This window comes from Grus americana, chromosome Z, assembly GCF_028858705.1.
Source record: "Grus americana isolate bGruAme1 chromosome Z, bGruAme1.mat, whole genome shotgun sequence".
Classification (NCBI taxonomy): domain Eukaryota; kingdom Metazoa; phylum Chordata; class Aves; order Gruiformes; family Gruidae; genus Grus; species Grus americana.
Window position 1 is genome coordinate 23,886,259 of NC_072891.1, and position 19,360 is coordinate 23,905,618.

A 19,360-nucleotide genomic window follows, 5' to 3' on the forward strand; every position below is an offset into this window, starting at 1 on the left:
ATTTTGATCTTCTTTCTAATTGCAGCTGGCTCTGAGATTCTCCTGTCTGTGCATCTTATAGTGATTGCAAACCTATCTCAGAACCAAGACTCATTACTCACTACCCTTGAGTCCTCAGCCATTTTGCATCTAGCTCCCTCATTTACTTAATTGGCTCATGCAAGATGTTTAACTTGCAGCCAATGAGACAGGCAGCTCCCCTGTACACACTGTGTATTTCATTTCCAATCAGCGCTCATGAAAAACAGGCAGCAAAAGCTTGCTTCCCCCCCGTCTTGTTTGGTTTTGTGCTAGCTATTATTTATGATTTTATCCTTACATAGAGTCATAGAATTGTAGAATCATTTAGGTTGGAAAAGACTTTTAAGATCGAGACCAACCGTTAACCTAGCGCTGCCAAGTCCACATGACTAGGATGGAGAGGGTTGTTATTGTCACAATGTATTAGTGTTTCCTAATTTCTGCCAAAGTCATCTCTGTCATGTATTAAGCTCAGACCACTTTCCTCACTTTCTGTGCAATTTATTTTCCACTTTTTGTCAAATAAACGGTATTATGAGGCTTCCTTTATTCTAAAATTACCTAGCCGTAATCAGCTCTCAATTACCTTTTGCCATTCTGTTCTGGTGCAGGTTGTCTGTGCTGTAAGTGTAGAGACAGTCTGGGATAAACAGTGTTATTGATCAGTTCTAATACAGTGCTGCTCCAAGCACAGCACGGAACTAGAATAGTCCCAGTTGTTACTGTGTGGGACCAGCTTCTGTAGATGCTAGGGAAGCTAGAAGCTAGTTCCAGCCAGACCTACACTGATTGCTTGTCAGTACAGCTTCGTTGCCTCTGCAGTAAATTTCAGTACGCACTGAAGTTTTCTGGGCCCATCTCAAGTCTGGCATGGAGGAATCAAGCTGGAGTGATAAGTGCTGAGGTAAGCACTACAAGAGCCACACAGTTATTGATGCTTAGGGTTGCACAAGAGCTTACATTTGGACACAGTGCTAAGCCCAGACTGTTTGTGTCATAGCAAACCATAATTTGTAAGCCTCCTTGGCAACTGGTATTCTGGAAAGTGCGATGCAAAGGCTGAGATGGACTGGCAGGATGAGTGCTTCTCCAGAACTGATAAATTCTGGCTAAATACTTTTGCTCTGTATTTTTAAATGTATTCCACATTGCCCATACTTTTAAGGCTTACTCATTATTTGCAGTGTTCAGTATCCCAGGTAGAAGAGGACTGACTATGACGAGAAACAACAGAAGTCCAAACCACTGAGCCGTATGTGTAATCATCTCTGAAACAGATCTAGAGACTCCCATTTCTGCAGTAGGCACAAAATAACAATTGTCATTAGTACTTGGTATACCAGTATCAGGCAGTGCTTGTCTGCCATGACCTATAAATGTCAAAAGTGGCCTGCGTAATATACAGCTGGTGGGTATGCAAATCAAGCAGCTGCTCTAGCACAGAGTGCTATTTATTAGGTAGAAATGCATCAACAGGTGTGCTTAATGTCAATAATAGGTGTCTGGAAGGACTTTCAGGACTAGCATTGGAGGACTAGAAAAGATGTAGGTACAGAGCAGTGGTTGAGCAAGGGGCATGAGGGTATTAAGTGTGGATACTGGAGCTGGCAAGAAGTCACTGATACTACAAGGCAGTTGCATATTGGGCTACTGTGGTGGGTTGACCCTGGCTGAAGGCCAGGTGCCCACCAGACCCGCTCTCTCACTCCCCTCATTCACTAAACAGGGGAGAAAAGGCATAACGAAATGCTTGTAGGTCAAGATAAGGACAGGGAGAGATCACTCACTAATTATCATCACGAGCAAAACAGACCAAACTTAGAGAGGAAATTAATCTAATTTATTACTAGGCAAAACAGAGTAGAGGAATGAGAAAATAAAATCAACTCTTAAAACACTTCCCCCCACCCCTCCCATCTTCCCGGGCTCAACTTCACTCCCGGCTTCAAACCTTACCGCCCCTCAGCGGCACAGGGGGACGGGGAATGGGGGTTACGGTCAGTTCATCACACGGTGTTTCTGCCACTTCTTCATCCTCAGGGGGAGGACTTCTCTCATCGTTCCCCTGCTCCAGCATGGAGTCCCTCTCATGGGGTGCAGACCTTCAGGAGCAAACTGCTCCAGCGTGGGGTCCCCCACGGGGTCACAAGTCCTGCCAGCAAACCTGCCCTGGCGTGGGCTCCCCTCTTCACGGGTCCACCGGTCTGGCCAGGAACTTGCTCCAACGTGGGCTTCCCACGGGCCGCAGCCTCCTTCAGGTGCCTCCACCTGCTCCAGTGTGGGGTCCTCCACGGGCTGCAGGTGGAATCTCTACACCCCCTCATCCTTCCTCCATGGGCTGCAGGGGACAGCCTGCTTCACCATGGCCTTCACCACGGGCTGCAGGGGGATCTCTGCTCCGGCGCCTGGAGCTCCTCCTCCCCCTCCATCTGCACTGACCTTGGTGTCTGCAGAGTTTCTTACATCTTCTCACTCCTCTCTCTGGTTGCAAAAGCTCTCTCTCTAAGTGTTTTTCTACTTCTTAAATATGTTATCACAGAGGCGCTGATTGGCTTGGCCTTGGCCAGCGGCGGGCCCGTCTTGGAGCCGGCTGGCATTGGCTCTATCAGACACAGGGGAAGCTTCTAGCAACTTCTCACAGAAGCCACCCCTGTAGCCCCCCCGCTACCAAAACCCTGCCACGCAAACCCAACACAGCTACGTTGGGTTCTGTTACCTGTGAAACAGAGAGGGTGGATAGAGGAGCTAGAGCAAAGTCAGTGTCTCTTGTATGGCTCCCATAGCAATGAAAAAAAAATATTTTTTTCTTTAAGCCAAATACCCTAGGTGCCATTAGTGTAATATCTTCAGATTACATGGAAAGATTCAGTCATCTTACAAGAGCAAAGCAGGACAAATACACATTGCTACACTCATGTGGCATGTACCCCTTTTGGGAAGTCCAGCTATGTCCCCCTACAAATACATCAATGCAAAGAAATTCAGAGTATATGTGCTGGCAAAAAAAAGCAGTTGCTGAAGATGTTAGTGGTTCCCAGACTTTCTTCTCTAAGGTTTAGATTCTGCAGATTGTAGTAATAAAGTTGTGGCTTGTTTCAAACTGTTATTCATTATTCTTGCTGAAGCATGCTGTGTTGGGTTTACATGGCAAGGTTTTGGTAGCAGGTGGGTCTACAGGGGTGGCTTCTGTGAGAAGCTGCTAGAAGCTTCCTCTGTGTCTGATAGAGCCAATGCCAGCCGGCTCCAAGATGGACCCGCCGCTGGCCAAGGCCAAGCCTATCAGTGTCTCTGTGATAACATATTTAAGAAGGAAAAAAAAACAGTTGGAGAGAGCTTTTGCAGCTGGAGAGAGGAGTGAGAAGATGTAAGAAACTCTGCAGACACCAATGTCAGTGCAGATGGAGGGGGAGGAGGTGCTCCAGGCGCCGGAGCAGAGATCCCCCTGCAGCCCGTGGTGAAGACCATGATGAAGCAGGCTGTCCCCCTGCAGCCCATGGAGGAAGGATGAGGGGGTGTAGAGATTCCACCTGCAGCCCGTGGAGGACCCCACGCCGGAGCAGGTGGAGACACCTGAAGGAGGCTGCGGCCCATGGGAAGCCCGTGCTGGAGCAAGCTCCTGGCAGGACCTGTGGCCCTGTGGAGAGAGGAGCCCACGCCAGGGCAGGTTTGCTGGCAGGACTTGTGACCCCGTGGGGGACCCACGCTGGAGCAGTCTGCTCCTGAAGGTCTGCACCCCGTGGAAGAGACCATACTGGAGCAGTTGGTGAAGGACTGTAGCCCATGGGAGAGACTCACGTTAGAGAAGTTCATGAAGGACTGTCTCCCGTGAGAGGGACTCCATGCTGGAGCAGGGGAACGATGATAGTAGTCCTCCCCCTGAGGATGAAGAGGCGGCAGAGACACCGTGTGATGAACTGACCGTAACCCCCATTCCCCGTCCCCCTGTGCTGCTGGGGGAAGGCAGAGGTTGAAGCCGGGAGTGAAGTTGAGCCCAGGAAGATGGGAGGGGTGGGGGGAGGTGTTTTAAGATTTGATTTTATTTCTCATTCCTCTACTCTGTTTTGCTTAGTAATAAATTAGATTAATTTCCTCTCTAAGTTCAGTCTGTTTTGCTCGTGACAACAATTAGTGAGTGATCTCTCCCTGTCCTTATCTCGACCCACAAGCTTTTTGTTATACTTTTTCTCCCGTCTAGTGAATGAGGGGAGTGAGAGAGCGGGTCTGGTGGGCACCTGGCCCCCAGCCAGGGTCTAACCCACCACACATGCCCTTCACAAATTTCCTTTCAATGGCAGAACAATCCATGGGTTATTTGTAGAGATTTTTGGTTTGTTTTGCCTTTCTTGGCAAAGTAACCAGGTATCTTGGTAATAAAGTTACAAATAAATTGTTAAAATTCATTTTAAAGGAAGAAATGTGATGATAGTATGGTTTTACTCAGCCTTTTTGGTTTTGTTATTTCCTTTTTTTACTGTCTCATATGATTTCTGTTCTTTCCCACGGAGTGCTTTTTGTGACATTTCTGTCTTATCACTACATTTCATCATCTTGTTAAAAGTAACCTTTATTAAAAATTAAGAATATCACCAATGTATACCAACTTCTTAAGCGTTATTTAAAGTCACCGTCCTGCCGATTGGTTTATCCAAACCAGTTATGAGCTGAGCTGTGAAAAGATGTTTTCTTTTTCTTTTTCTTCCTGCAGACTGCAAATGATAACCTGCATACAGACAATGAACATGAACTCAGAGGAGATAAAGAAAGCTATCTCTGTGCAGTGTGCCTGGATGTTTATTTCAATCCTTACATGTGCTATCCATGCCATCACATCTTTTGTGAACCTTGCTTAAGGATGCTTGCCAAAGACAATCCAGCCAGCACCCCATGTCCACTGTGTCGCACTACAATTGCCAGAGTCTTTTTCCAAACAGGTATAAAAATGAAAGTATTTACAATACAGAAAAATATTTGTAGCTTTCTTTCCTGTATTTCTGGACTGAATAAATATGTAGTTAAAAGTATAGTAAACTCCTGCTAACCAAATATAGTAATAAAAATGAAAGAGAGAAAGATATAAAGGGAGAGAGGAAAGGGAGGGAGGGAGGGAGGAAGGAAGGGGAGAGAGAGGGGAGAGGGAAGGGAAGGCAGAAAGGGAGAGAGAGAGAGAAGAGAAGAGAAGAGAGAAAGAAGAGAAAGAAAGAAAAAGAAAAAGAAAAAAAGAAAAAGAAAAAGAAAAAGAAAAAAAAAGAAAAAGAAAAGATGCAATGGACCACATTAAAAACGCATGCAGAGCAAAATTTGGTCATGTTAATCCACTGTGAGGTTTTCTTTGCATTTAATGCTTCCTAGGACTATTCCATGCAGGCTTTCTTCAGTGGCAAGAAACTATTCTGGATGCATATTTTAAAACTTTTTGATTTTTGAAGTGAAGTTCTGGTATTTTGCATTTCTTTGGTTTCCTCTTGCTTAATAATCACTAACTCCAGACATAATAAACATTTCTCAAAATATCGTACCAGAAAAGCATTTTTAAAATTACTAACTTAATGACACAAAAAAATGCTCTTTTCTTGGTTTATGGCTTTAATTTAGTTAGAAGTGAAAATAAAGGCTGGCAGAACTATCAAATCCTCCTAACTAATTCTGGCCCCTTACACTTTCATCTCTAGTGTTCCTGACTTTTAACAGTAGGAAGACATAGTGGATAAGGGGTGTCTGATGTCAGAGTGGGTACAGGGATAGAAGAGGATAAGTAGTGCTGTAGATGAGATACCTGGAACAGCATGAGTCAGTGTTTTATGCCTAGAGCTTTAAAAGGTAAATTCAAGCACCATTGATAAAATTGCACTATGGTATCTGAAGCTAGGCCCTTTACAGCACTTAAAACTGTGCATAGACAGGTCACAAAGTAATGGAAATGACTCAGCCATGCAGGAGTGTTTGTTTATTTTTGCATGGTGCAGAGATCTTGCAGTGATCCTCTTTAAACTGGGAGAGTGCTGTGATGATGACAGGTTGGGGATGTAGATTAAAGTATAATTTCACATTGATCGTCAGAGCTCCCCAGCTTCTTTTCCTGGTTGTGCACAGACTTTTCCTCAGCACAGGCACAACTTTGTATAATTTGAAGGCAGACCTGTTCAAGGAACTGACTGGACTAAATAGGAACTCGTTTGGGTGGGAAGGAGAGGCATTTTTCAGACCAACTAATTGCCCCAGGATGGTTCACTGGGGAGCTGCTGGTGGCCAAGGATAGGGACTGACTATGTCAGCACTGCAGCAGAGAAAATGGATGGAAAGCTGCAGCCTGAGCACTCTCAGCACCCTGCCTGGCTGGTGTATAGATGTTTCAAGCTGTTCTCATTTCATTTGCTTAATGTTTGATGCTCCTTTGGATTTGATGTACAGATGAAGTGAGTTTCACCAATAGAGAATTACTTTTAGTTGGTTTAGCACTATTTAAATTTTAAAAAAGCTATTTAACAGATTTGCTGCAGTAAAATACTAATGGGAAGGCACAAAGAGAGAATATAGATGCTTGCTAAAATGTATTTGCAAAACTTTTCAACACATCTAAAATACTGTCATTTAAGTGAAATATTACCAGGATTATTTGTAGCCTTTGAATACTTAATATACAATGTGTAAAAATAACTGATGGGAGGGAATGAAGAAGAGGGAGCTGGGCTCTTCTCAGTGGTGCCCACTGACAGGACGAGAGGCAGCGGGCACAAATTGAAACACATGATATCCCATCTGAACACAAGAAAACATTTTTTCACTGTGAGAGTGGTCAAACAAGTTGCTCAGAGAGGCTGTGGAGTCTCCATCTGTGGAGACACTGAAAACCCAGCCAGATGTGGTTCTGGGCAACCTGCTGTAGCTCACTCTGCTTGAGCACATTGGGCTAGTTGATCTCAAAACATCCCTTACAACCTAACCCATTCTGTGTAAATATTAAAAAAGATATGTAATTTTTTTTAGGAAAAGGATTTGTGTGGCTAAAGTGTCATAAATAGAGAATCTACTTTAAGTAGAGAGCCGTAACAGTATATGAGATGTGGTTAGTGTTAACAACTTCAGATGAGAGAAATCCATATTGCCTTATAGCAGCTGTTTATATTGCTATTCAGTATATAGCAATATATGCTTGACTTACATTATATTTGAAAACAGATACATAAAAATTACTTTGTTTTATTGTACGTACCTTAAGAAAAAATATTTTGTAATTTCCCAGTGCGTAACATATTGAGCAGCTTTTAAATCAACAAAGAAATACTGATGATGATACCATAAACACATTAATCAGCACATTAAGGAAGATGGATGGTGCCAGACCAATGTAAAGGGTAGTAAATATTTTTTTTTTTTCCTCAGGACACTTACTAAGCCTTTTAAAAGTTAATGCTAAAGTCACTGCTGCTGTAGGTTTGTGCAGCCACTAATCAAAGTTTCTTTACATATTTCTCTAATAGTACAACTGGGATGTCTTATTTCCCTCAATAATTTATTCTGGATACTTTCTGCACCTTTCTTTTTGTATAGCTGCATTTTATTTTACAAAGATATCTCAAAAAGAAAACATTTAAGCATATATTCAGAATCATAGAATCATAGAATGATTTGGCTTGGAAGGGACTTCAAAGACCATCTAGTTCCAACCCCCCTGCCATGGGCAGGGACACCCTCCACTAGACCAGGTTGCCCAAAGCCCCATCCAACCTGCCCTTGAACTCTTCCAAGGAGGGGGCATCCACAGCTTCTCTGGGCAACCTGTTCCACTGTCTCACTACTGTCACAGTAAAGAATTTCTTACTTATATCTAACCTAAATCGACCCTCCTTCAGTTTAAAGCCATCACCCCATGTCCTGTCACTACACTCCCTGATAAACAGTCCTTCACCATCTTTTCTGTAGGCCCCTTCAGGTACTGGAAGGCTGCTGTAAGGTCTCCCCAGAGCCTTCTCTTCTCCAGGCTGAACAACCCCAACTTTCTCAGCCTGTCTCCATAGAAGAGGTGCTCCAGCCCTGTCATCATCTTTGTGGCCCTCCTCTGGACTCAATCCAACAGCTCCATGTCCTTCTTATGGTGGGGCCCCAGAGCTGGATGCAGTACTCCAGGTGGGGTCTCACGAGAGCAGAGTAGAGGGGCAGAATCCCCTCTCTTAAACTGCTGGCCATGTTTATTTTGATACAGTCCAGGATACGGTTGGCTTTCTGGGCTGCAAGCACACATTGCCACGTCATGTTTAGTTTCTTGTCCACCAACATCCCCAAGTCCTTCTCCACAGGACTGCTCTCAATCCATTCTCTGCCCAGCCTGTAGATGTGCTTGGGATTGCCCCAACCCATGTGCAGGACCTTGCACTTGGCCTTTTTGAACTTCATGTGGTTCTCACAGGCCCACCTCTCCAGCCTGTCAAGGTCCCTTTGGATGGCATCCCTTCCCTCCAGCGTGTCGACTGTACCATACAGTTTGGTGGTGTTCACTTTTTAGCTTGTACAGTTTTGCAAACTGAACATAACTGCAACAGAAGTTTACATGTAACGTCAAAAAAAGGTGAAGGCTAAGGCTAACAGGTCAATTATCCACCAATTACGAAGAAAAAGAGTGCTTAACCCAGAGCCACAAAGCCAGATGTGACCCATGAGGACACTTCTCTTGCCCGTTGCCTTGATCAAGTGAGCCTTTTCCACCGATTCCCTTGAGAGTGAGTTTCAGTCCAGATAGGTTGCGCTGCTGGTGTCTGCCGTGGATTCCCATCTTTCTTAAAGGCTTTCTTAAAAGCCCTTCTCCCATCTGGACAAACTCACATCTGGTCTGATGATAGGATGCCCAGGATACACCTAAGACAACAGCTTTTGATCTGATTGCAGCAACCCACTTCCAAGTGTCTTTTAAACACCTCTCCTATCAGGGGAAAGAGTGAGCCAGGGACTGGCTTCCACACTTCCATTCATATAAAGTTTCATTTCTGTTAAGCATTTCCAAGAAGGGCCAGATCTGGCACTTATGTACAATAAATCCACCACTTTGGAGAGACACAGATTCAGGCTAGTGGTTGTGCACGAGAGGTCCAGGCACACAGACAAGGGAAAGATTCACATACATACAGAAAGGCAGGTGGCCTGGCCGGCCTGAAAGGATCTTTAGCTAAAAGCCAAACCAAGCAACCTTCTAAAGGCCAGTAAGAGTTCTCACCACTGCCTTTTCTGAAAAACAGGAATTAGATGCCTCAGCAGAGGCATTCAGTATTTAAATCTGGACAATAAAGTTGAAAGAACTGAGTCGATTTTTATGGCCTGTAGAAGGAAACTAAAATATTCTCTGTAGATGCTGTGTGAGGCAAGCAGAGTCTCATCAGAGGCTATTTCTCTGAATCCGAATAGCACTTAATTCAAATATGTTCAGAAGCATATAAAGCTCTTAAATAAAAATTAAAAACCGCTAGCTTGTTCCTTTTACATTTAGGAGAGAAAATGGCCTCTTTCCCTTCACTGACAGAGGTTTATGGATACAGTAGCGCTGTTCTAATATGAGAGAGGGGGATTTGGAAATTTCTGCACTCTGCATGTGTTGTGTAGCCTCATTCCACCTGTGTTCTGACATGGTAAAATACAGGATAATTTTTAGAATAGGACCAGTATATTTTTTTTTTGCTTCAAATCTGCTAATGCCTTCCTCTTATGTAGAAAAAGTTACTGCAACCAAAGGGCATTTGGAATTTTTTCTTCTTTCTGGAGCCTGGCTACAAAAAACTTAGCTTTCTCAAATTTACTAGAGAAAAAGATTTGATCCTTTCATAAAATACTGATTATGGAAAAAATACGTACGATTGCAATGACTCAGGTAAAGTAATAATACATAAGCCTTTCAAAGATCTGTGAAGGGCCCGTTCTTTATTTTAAGGTACAGACGGAATTATAATAGCAGCTGCTGTTATTAGTATGTCTCTGGAGCCATGGTGGTTTGAAAGGCCAAAATACAGGGTTTTCAAGTTTTCCCTATAGTTAACCTATTTTCCCTAATAGTTAACCTATTATATTGGCAACTCTGTCTATTATCAGCAGATCACTTCTTTTCTGTGGTAGGAAAATATGGTTATTTTAAAAAATTTTTCCATTGTTGTATTGGTACCGATAGGTTAGTTTTGACAGTTTTGAGTTGCAGTCCACATAGATACTTCCTCAAATTATATCCCGAGAAGCTGATAATTTCTTGAGATTAATAAATTATGTCAGCTCTTGCAATGTGTCATTAATCATTTCACAAATGTTTTCTTAATTCCTGTTAATCCCCAATGTCTAAAAAATCTCCAATAAAATTTTCAGACTCTTCCTCTCTCCTTGCATTACTGATTGTTACTGAGTGATGGTGTTAAACAAAAAACACTACCACACGCAGTTTGATAGATGTTATTTTCATTCATAGAGGACATCATAGTTTGGTAAGTTAAATAGCCTGTACTTCATTTTGCTAGAATTAGACATCTTTCCTTAATGTTTTTTTGCAGAGGAACAGAATCAAAACAGCATGTTTAAGACTTGTTCTTGGGTTTATATGAATTTAAAACAATTTAAGAGATGTTATAATCAGAAAAAGGATTACACAGTAGATAAGGCATTTTTATAGTATAAACATATGCAAATTATTGGTATATTTACAGCACTAATGTATACATTCTTCTCATTAATTATTGTAGAACTGAACAACTCTACCAAATCTTTTTTCCCTATGGAATATTTGAAGTTAAAAGAAAATTTTCAAAAATCAAATTCTGCAAAATGGCCTCTACCAAGCTGCAAGAAAGCCTTCAGAGTTTTTGAAGGTAAGTTTTTTAATATTTCCCTAAACTTCACTCAGTCTTGAGTATAATATTTGAAAATACATCTCTAGCTAATGCATGCCATAGGAAATCAGAGATGGATGATTATTAAAGTAGAGCTGAGTTAAATTCTCCTGGGTGACTCATACACAGTGCTCTGAATCTAAACTACAAATTGTAAAAAGACAATTTCTATGTGTACCTTTTCATTCATTCTTAAATCTTTAATTTTGTGCACATTACCACAATAATTGTATGTAGTTTACTGTTTGGAAAAATTTGCATCTGCATAGTGGAATAAAGAAAATTACTCTGGGAAAATGTTACTGGTTCTGAGTGTGGTCAAGAAAGACCTGTCAAAAAAAAAAATCAGAATCAGTCTTTTATGAAAGAAGTCATATAAAAAAGTTGGAATAATATCATATATATTATTCTGTATTGCTTGTTTTATACATACAAAATGGAGTAAATGGTGTGGGTGTTTTAGCTTTGTTTTCTGCTTATTATATGAAGAAAGCTGAGTCCTCTTGTTACTACTTCAACGCTTAAACATTTTCATGGTTATTAACTGGTTTTTAACTGAAAAACATGTAAGTTAGACCACTGAAATGTGGGATCCACTTTTTACCCATGTTTCCCTATTTTCAGTCTAAAAGCCTTTCTTCACCAGGCCTCATCTACATTTACTTATATAGTTACTTTCTGTAGTGCTGAGTCTTCCTAGCAGATATATTTTTCCTGTTTGCAAGAACAATATAGATTACTTCTGAAAGTAGGTGGAAAAAGTAAAACAGTACATCCTTTTATGAGTCTACCCAGGCCTTTCTACAGGTCAAATTTGATAAATTCTGGTCCTCCACTTACAAAGCTGTGTCATACCAGTTCACAATTTGATACTGAAAATAACAAGAAACGCTCCTAGCTATCAAAAGTAAGCAGACTTGAGAAGTTTGAAGGCTGGTAGATCATCTTTGGTATTACTCAGAGGGGAGGCTGTTGGCAGGAAAAACAAAGATAAGTGTTTCTTCTCTCTAAGCGCACTTAATGTAGTGTGGATGCTGATGCTGAGCTAATTGGTTTATTGTATTACATTACTTTGTGTATGTGACATAGTTCATATATGTTCCATAGTGTCCTATGAATTAGGTCTCACATAAATATGAAAAGCTACCATCCTGAGCTTTTTACAAAACACAGATAATTAAAAATAAAAGGAAGATCTAGAGAGGTCATACAGCTTCAGTGTTGTGCTGTCTGAAAATTGGGTGTGTCGTTCCACAGGGGTAATTCAGAAAAAAAAAATAAAAAGAAACCTCAGCACTGAAGCACTTTTGTGCTTTCATGCTGATGAAAATTGCTCCAGGGTAGTTTTTCCTTATACTGCACTGTATTTTTTTCCAATTAAAATCAATAACAGAATTCCCATTTGTTTCATAAACCTTACTTATGGCATTGCTCTGTAAATGGTATGCTCTATTTGGTCAAGGATAGGTTAATGAGAAAATGGAAATGCTATTCAAGAATGAAAGCCAATCTTCTTTTACCATTCAGATTTTTAAGATATGTGCAAGTTAACAAGCTAATTTTAAACACTCCTCTAAAATATCTTGAGGTAAACAAAGATAATACATTAGTTATTGTTTTGAGTATTGGTAACTTTTTTCAAATGTAAATGCACAATATAAATAACATCTCAAATAATGGTTTCCTCAAGTAGATTTAAAAATAAATAGTGTAGTTTCAATAGGATAGTTACTAGCAAATATGCTCAATTAGATCCTGTTATCATATATTTATAGTTTAATAACATCCTAAGTGTAGCCTTTGCATGCCATTAAATTGTAGTTGCAGTCTATAAACACTGTACAGTCACAGAAAGTTCACAAACTAATGGTAAGTCTCCAAAAGTAACTTGATACCAGAAATACGGACTAAAAGAAATGATAATTTAAATTGAAAATATGATGTTTAATTTGACATGACTTTGGTGTAGTCAAGGGCAGAAATTAAAAAAAAAAACCCGGACTGAGACAGTTAGTGCACTGGGCCTAAAACAGTTATTTCAAAAGTTTTTGCATAAATCTGAGGTAGAAATACACTGAAGAGACCAGAGATACAGGATAGAGTAGTCAAGATAGTGATGGTAACATTGTAAAAGGGTGCTGGCTGTCTGCATATAGAGAATGATTGTAGGTGTGCTTGAAGATAATACATAGCTAGAAGTTCAGAATGAGAGGGAGGGATTGTGAAACCTGTGAGTTACAGCCCTTGGTGACTATTTCAAGATATAATTATTGCTAGGCTAATAGGAAATTCCCTCCAACTGTTTTTAAGCTAATGTTTTTATTTAAAATATGATGATTAAATTGAAAATGGGAAAGCCTATTTAGAAATAGAGTAATTCTTTTTATCTTTTTTTTTTCTAAAATACTTAATCTAGAAAACATTCCCCCAGTGTTGCATACAATGAAATCTGTGCTAGTTCTTTACTGATCTCATCTGTTTAGTGACTTAATAAAAAGCTATTGGCTTCTGCATCAGTCAAGGATTGCAAGATACGGAGTTTTCAACGCCTGCTAATACCAGTGGACATTCCCACCACCTCAGTAGGTCACATCTGCCATGTTCTTTTATGTAATCATTCTCTGGAGAAAAGGATGTGCAATTTCTCACATATTTTAAAAAAAAAAGTTGTGAAAGCTTTTAGTAATACCTGTTGATACATTTGTTGATACATCTCTCTGTCTTTAAAATTGGGGTACAACACCTTAAAATTTACTTTCTTGATTTAAGATTCTTGGTATCGTGATTTCGGTTAGGCAATAAAGGAAAGGTGTTATCAGCTGTGAAAAATTACAGCTATAGAATTGCCTCGACTAAGTTTTAAGTTCATACTTCTCTGTTTAAAAAGAAGAAAAAAGTGGTACTGGTATTCAAGTTTCTGACACTGTGATCTACAGAACAAAGAAACAAGATGGTGTTACTGAAAATAGAAGGAGCAGCATTGATTTTAGCTATAAGGAGCAATGCTGGAGAATAAGAAGTGTCTCAGAATAATCCTTATATTGAGCTATTTTTCCCAAGTCCTAATATTCCATCCTTCCTTACTGCACTTTTTTCTTTCAGTTAATTTCCTTACTTCCTTATTTCTTTTTTTAAGTTGTTTTTTCTTTTGTCATACTACTCAAGACTGCAGTTGTGGGACCGTGCAATGCTTCTTCATCAGAAGGCTTTCCTTTTTTATCCAGGATCCATCAGATTCTTCAGTATAGCTTGTGGAATCACAAAAAGCTAATTTGCGCACATGCATTTCTCACAAGATGCATTTACAGTCTACAGTCTTCACTGTAAGTGAATTTTCTGCCTCAAGGAGACACACATTACTGGGAAGTGTTGTCTTTGAGCATCTGTTATGCCTATAGTACACTAAGACAGGAAATACAGAACCCAAGCACTGCTAGTTAAGTGTGTCTTAGGTCAGCGGCGCTGATGGCAACTACATAATTTTGCTGATTTGTCAGCACTTGGACCCTAACGCTTGTGCCTGTTTCCTTGCCCACAAGTTTTTTCAGTTCCAACAGGTCACTGGTAAGAAACACAAGACTGATTCTTTGATTCCAGGGTCCCACTTGGGTCCCACGGAGCAGCTGTGCTCCGACTAGCCTTCAAGCTTTCACTTCTGCACCTCACCAAGCAGAAGTGAATCTGAAAGAAGAACAAAATAAAATGGAAGGGGAAAGTTAAGGTACAAAGGTCAGTGCCACAGAGATGACTGAAAGCTTCAGCCCTGTTAGCACTGCTACTTTCTGTCCCTGCTGTTTTGCCAGCAGTGTTAGTACAAAGCATTGTGTAAGTATCAATAGCCTTGTTTATCTTTTAAGCTGTTTTGCAGAGGCTGTTCTTTAGAGACTTCTTCAGAGCCACAGTCCCATTGGAAATGATACTTCGTAGCCTTTTCCCAGTCCTGAATAATGCATCCAGAGCTAGCCTGTGTAGGAGAGTCATATACCTCTCAGAAATAATGGCTGCTCAGTCGTCTCTGTTAGTTCATCCATGTATTGAAGGGAGTCAAATTCTAGCTAATATGTATGCATCATCAGGATTGCTTGTTTCCATTTAACTGTGATATTATAAGACTGCATTACCAGAAATATTGATAGCTATAACTCTGCAACACCAAGGATTGTGATAGAATGGCCATGGTAAAAAAGCATGCTGTAGCCTTTCCCTGCATATTTCTTGACATGTCTCTGAATGGATATTAGATTGGCATTGTAGTTCTGCTTAGGGAACCATGTGTTCGTACTGGTTGGTAAGACAAATTAAGAAGCTTTTAGACCTCTTACACAGCTGTGGTCCCACAGCTGTACCAGAGGGACCCAAATGAACTTGTAGGGGAGTTAGAGGTATCATGCTTTTCACCCTGAAGCTTATGAAGTTCAAAAAAACATTCTTTTTTGAAGATGCTTGAAAAAACATAGCTGTGTTCAAGATAACAGGGAAAGTCTTCTCATCCATTAATAGCTAGTTAAAAGATAACAAACAAAGGATGGAAATAAATGATTCATTTTTCTCCCTGGAGGGACTCTAGCAGTCTGGTCCTGGATGGGAATATGGTACAGTTTGTACTATCCAGCATCATTTGTTGCTATCTAACATACCCATGATTTCTGTTTCATACATCTGTACCAGTGACACGGATAGATCCATGCCATTCCAAAATCTGCATTCCAAACTGAACACAAGTTCAGTTTGATCCTAGAGCACTTATTGGGTAGAAAACTGCTAAGATTTCTGGAGGAATCTGGTACTTGCATAGCATAACTACAAAAAGTGAAGCAATATTTTTTGGGCAAGGCAGAGTTTTGGAGACCCCTAAAAGTGAAAACAAAAGCTGAAACTTGAATTTGGTGAAGGACAGAAGAGGAAGCATGAAAGCACTCAAGGTGACCTGTGAGAACAATAAGCAAGGAAAGGTGAAGGCGATTGTATTTTTATTAGATCAGAGCCAGATTAATCATACCTTCTCAAAGAAGCCAGAGATGAGCAAACAGCACAGTAAAGTCAGGAGACTTTGCTAAGTATCCTAGCTGAGTAGATAAAGATAGATGTTTGAAATGGCGTCAGAAAAAGTCAGAGATAACAACCTTTACACATTTAATGAAGGATTAAAGGAAGGATTTTTTAATAGTTTGTAAATTTTTTTTACTTATTTTAAATAGCTTCTTTCTTGATAACCTTTTAGGTAACTTTTCTTTGTGAAAGAATATTTTTAATTTTCTCTTGAACATATATGTAGGCTTTTCAGACAGTTCTTTCCGTAAAACCTTGGTCAGTTGCCTAAAAACTGGTTAAGTACTGTCACCATCAGAAAACTTTCCGTTCAGAAGAACTATGCCAGCTTTCTCAAGATATGCTTTTGTGTTTTGGGGTTTTTTTCATTCTCTGGAGAAATTAATATTTCTTTTGTTTCCTCAGATGGGAAGTAGGAATTTTTGGGGTTGACATTAGCTAAAGCTGAACATGAATTTGTTCAAAGACAACGGCATGGCTCCAAGATAGGTCATTCACCAGTTTCTCTGAAGGAAATAAGGGAGGCATGTTGCCAGACAGCTAGATTTACAAATAAACTAAATGCTTTGTGTAGATATACACAGCCTTGTGTTACAGAAGGGTGTGGTGAGGCCCTGGCATGCCTATCTTGTGTATTCCCTCTGATCGTCGCTGTCAGACTGACCCTGTCTTAAGACAAGTAGAGCAAATTCATGAATTCATTTTTAAGAAAGTATTTGCATTACTGTTATCTTATGGTGTTCTGTTAAAATTGGCTTAAAACATTAAAGCCTTAAGCACTGAAAGGCTTGTGGACAGCAGTGTATAACAAAACTCTGCAAAGTTTTTGTTAAATGATCTTTAGTATTAAATTAATATTATTTTTAACAAAATATAGTAATCATACAAGTCAAGAAATAAGCACCTACAAAGAAGTGAGCAGTATGCCACATACCATTCACACTAGAAATAAGCATCAGTATGGGATCCTTTTAAATGCTATTTTACACTTATTCAGTCATCTTGAGCTATTATATTAAGCCTACTTATAAATAGCAATAGCTTTTGGCTCTACATATTTTTCACAGTAGCAGTCCCAACAAATGGAGCCTGAAGCGATGTAAGTAGTTAGGGAGGAGTTGCAGGGAAGAATGAAACTAGAGGGAGGTGATGCCTTTACAGCGATATAACACAAAAAGGTGAAGGCTCTTATGATAATAATTTAGCAGGAGTTGCTGACAGCTGAAATACAGTATTTGATCAGCTGGGGAAATGGCTGTCCTGTTTTCAGCTGAGACAGAGTTAATTTTCTTTCTAGTAGCCACTATAGTGCTGTGTTTTGGATTTAGTGTGAGAATAATGTTGATAACACACTGATGTTTTCAGTTGTTGCTGGGTAGTTGTAGTGCCTACACTAAGTCAAGGACTTTTCAGCTTCTCACCCCCTGCTGGGTGCACAAGAAGCTGGGAGAGCACAGCCAGGACAGCTGGCCCAGACTGACCGAAGAGATATTCCCTGCCATAGAACTTCATGCTCCGTATGTAACTGGGGAAGCCAGCCGGGAGGTGGGATTGCTGCTCAGAAACAGACCGGGCATCAGGTTGGGTTTTTTCCCTTCTGCATGTGGTGAGCAATTGTATTTGTGCATCACTTGTTTTATTATTGTTGTTGTTATTATTGTCATCATTATTATTAATCTTCCTTTGTTATCCTATTAAACTGTCTTTATCTCAACCCACAAGGTTTTTTTTCCATTCTCCTCGCCATCTCCTTTATGGGGGAGGGGTGAGTGAGCGGCTGCGTGGTGCTCAGTTACCGGCTGGGGTTAAACCAGGACAATGACAAATGTAAAGAAAACATAAAATACGATTTTTAGAAATGTTCAGTGATAAAAAGTAGGAACAACAGAAAAGGATGTTGATGATGAATGGAGTTCAAGACCATGATGAGTAAGAGATTTAGTGAAAAGACAGTAGAAGAGAAATGGAAAATAAATTTAAAAATAATAAGAAAATTAATAGTCTCAGAATATTCTGAATAATTTTTTAAATTAATTTTTCATATAGATAATTGGTGCACATACTACAGAAAGTTAAATACTTCAGGCTGCTCTTTGAGATTCCCTGTTTTTTTGTTGTTGCATTGTCATGACAAGCAGAGAAATTGTCCACAAGTTGAATTCAGTGTTAAGATGCAATTTATCTACATGCAAACATGAACAAAAGTGATTCCAAAACCCCATCTTAAAGGCAAATGTATGAAAATTACCATGACTATAATATGTATTTCATCAATATACATGTAGAAATTTTACCTTTAAAATTAAAGGAAGACATTTTATGGTCTAGAATGTATGCAAATTGTGCATATAGATCCATGACATGATCTCATAGGGAGACCATGCAGCTTCATTTCTTGGTATCAGTCATCAAGACTGTAAGGATTGCAGTCAGAACAGGTATGGTGAAGTGGAGGGCAGTTAAAGAAGCCAATGTTTCATTTATTAACAGAGCTAGTTTCCACCCTGAAAAACAAGGACATGCATTTCAATTACTGTATATTATTTTTATTTCATCACCCTTAACTGAATTTTGAAATAAAGTGGGTTTTAAATAGGAGAGTAGGTTTTGCTGTAAATCATTTTAAAAAGCTGTTGTATGATGTCTTGCCTGTTTGATACTAAGTGTATTATAGTTTAGTGGAAGAAAGGAAAAGCAAACAAATAATTCACTTGGTTACTTAAGAAAAAAAAATCTGCTTGGAGATTGGCTATCAGAATTCCTTCATGGCTTCCACAGTCACATGACTTTTGCATTGTGAAATGTGATATTAATTAGTCCTGGTTTGGTATGCATCCTAGCACTTAAACTAGTCAATTAGCTTGTATTTGTGAGCATTGATAACTATAGAATAATCACAGATGTTTGGACGGATTATATTTTCTAAGCTCATTCTGCCCTCCCACAGTCCTCTTGCTTCTCGATTCTTTTACTTCCAGGGAAATAAACATCCCAAGATAGAAAACATGAGTTTTTCTCGTTTTGCTTTGAATTTATGAGAGGGACTGGGCACAGTAGTTGTTGAATATTTCTCATAAAATTGGTAAATAGATTTCATATTTTATAAATTAGTGAAAATGTTAGTCATGCAAAATATTCAATGTAAAATGTGTATACGTGCATTTAATGTGGCTTTATGGATTTTGAAATTCATTTTTAAAGCTTTCTCTTGGTTTTTTTTCCAGTAACCTGATTCTTTGGTAAGATACACTAGCTAGCTTTATGGTTGGTGTTTTAATCAGTAAAAGCTGAATTATTAGTCTATAAAATAGCAAGAGGTAGCTGTCTTCACACATTTTTATTTAGTTTTTTCTTAATATTCAGAATGTCATTGTTAATTTATGGCAGATGCACTATATTTATGTCTTATGTCTATTCAAACTAATGGTAGGAACATG

General features: G+C 39.7%; 1 protein-coding gene across 1 annotated transcript in view; it reads left to right on the top strand.

Annotated features, from left to right (window-relative positions):
- The window catches only part of RNF180 (ring finger protein 180), a 138,893-nt gene that overhangs the window by 110,621 nt on the left and 8,912 nt on the right, over positions 1 to 19,360 (top strand). Inside the window, 2 exon segments of the mRNA XM_054809652.1 lie at positions 4,727 to 4,952; positions 10,728 to 10,853. Coding sequence (XP_054665627.1) covers positions 4,727 to 4,952; positions 10,728 to 10,853 — 352 coding nt within the window.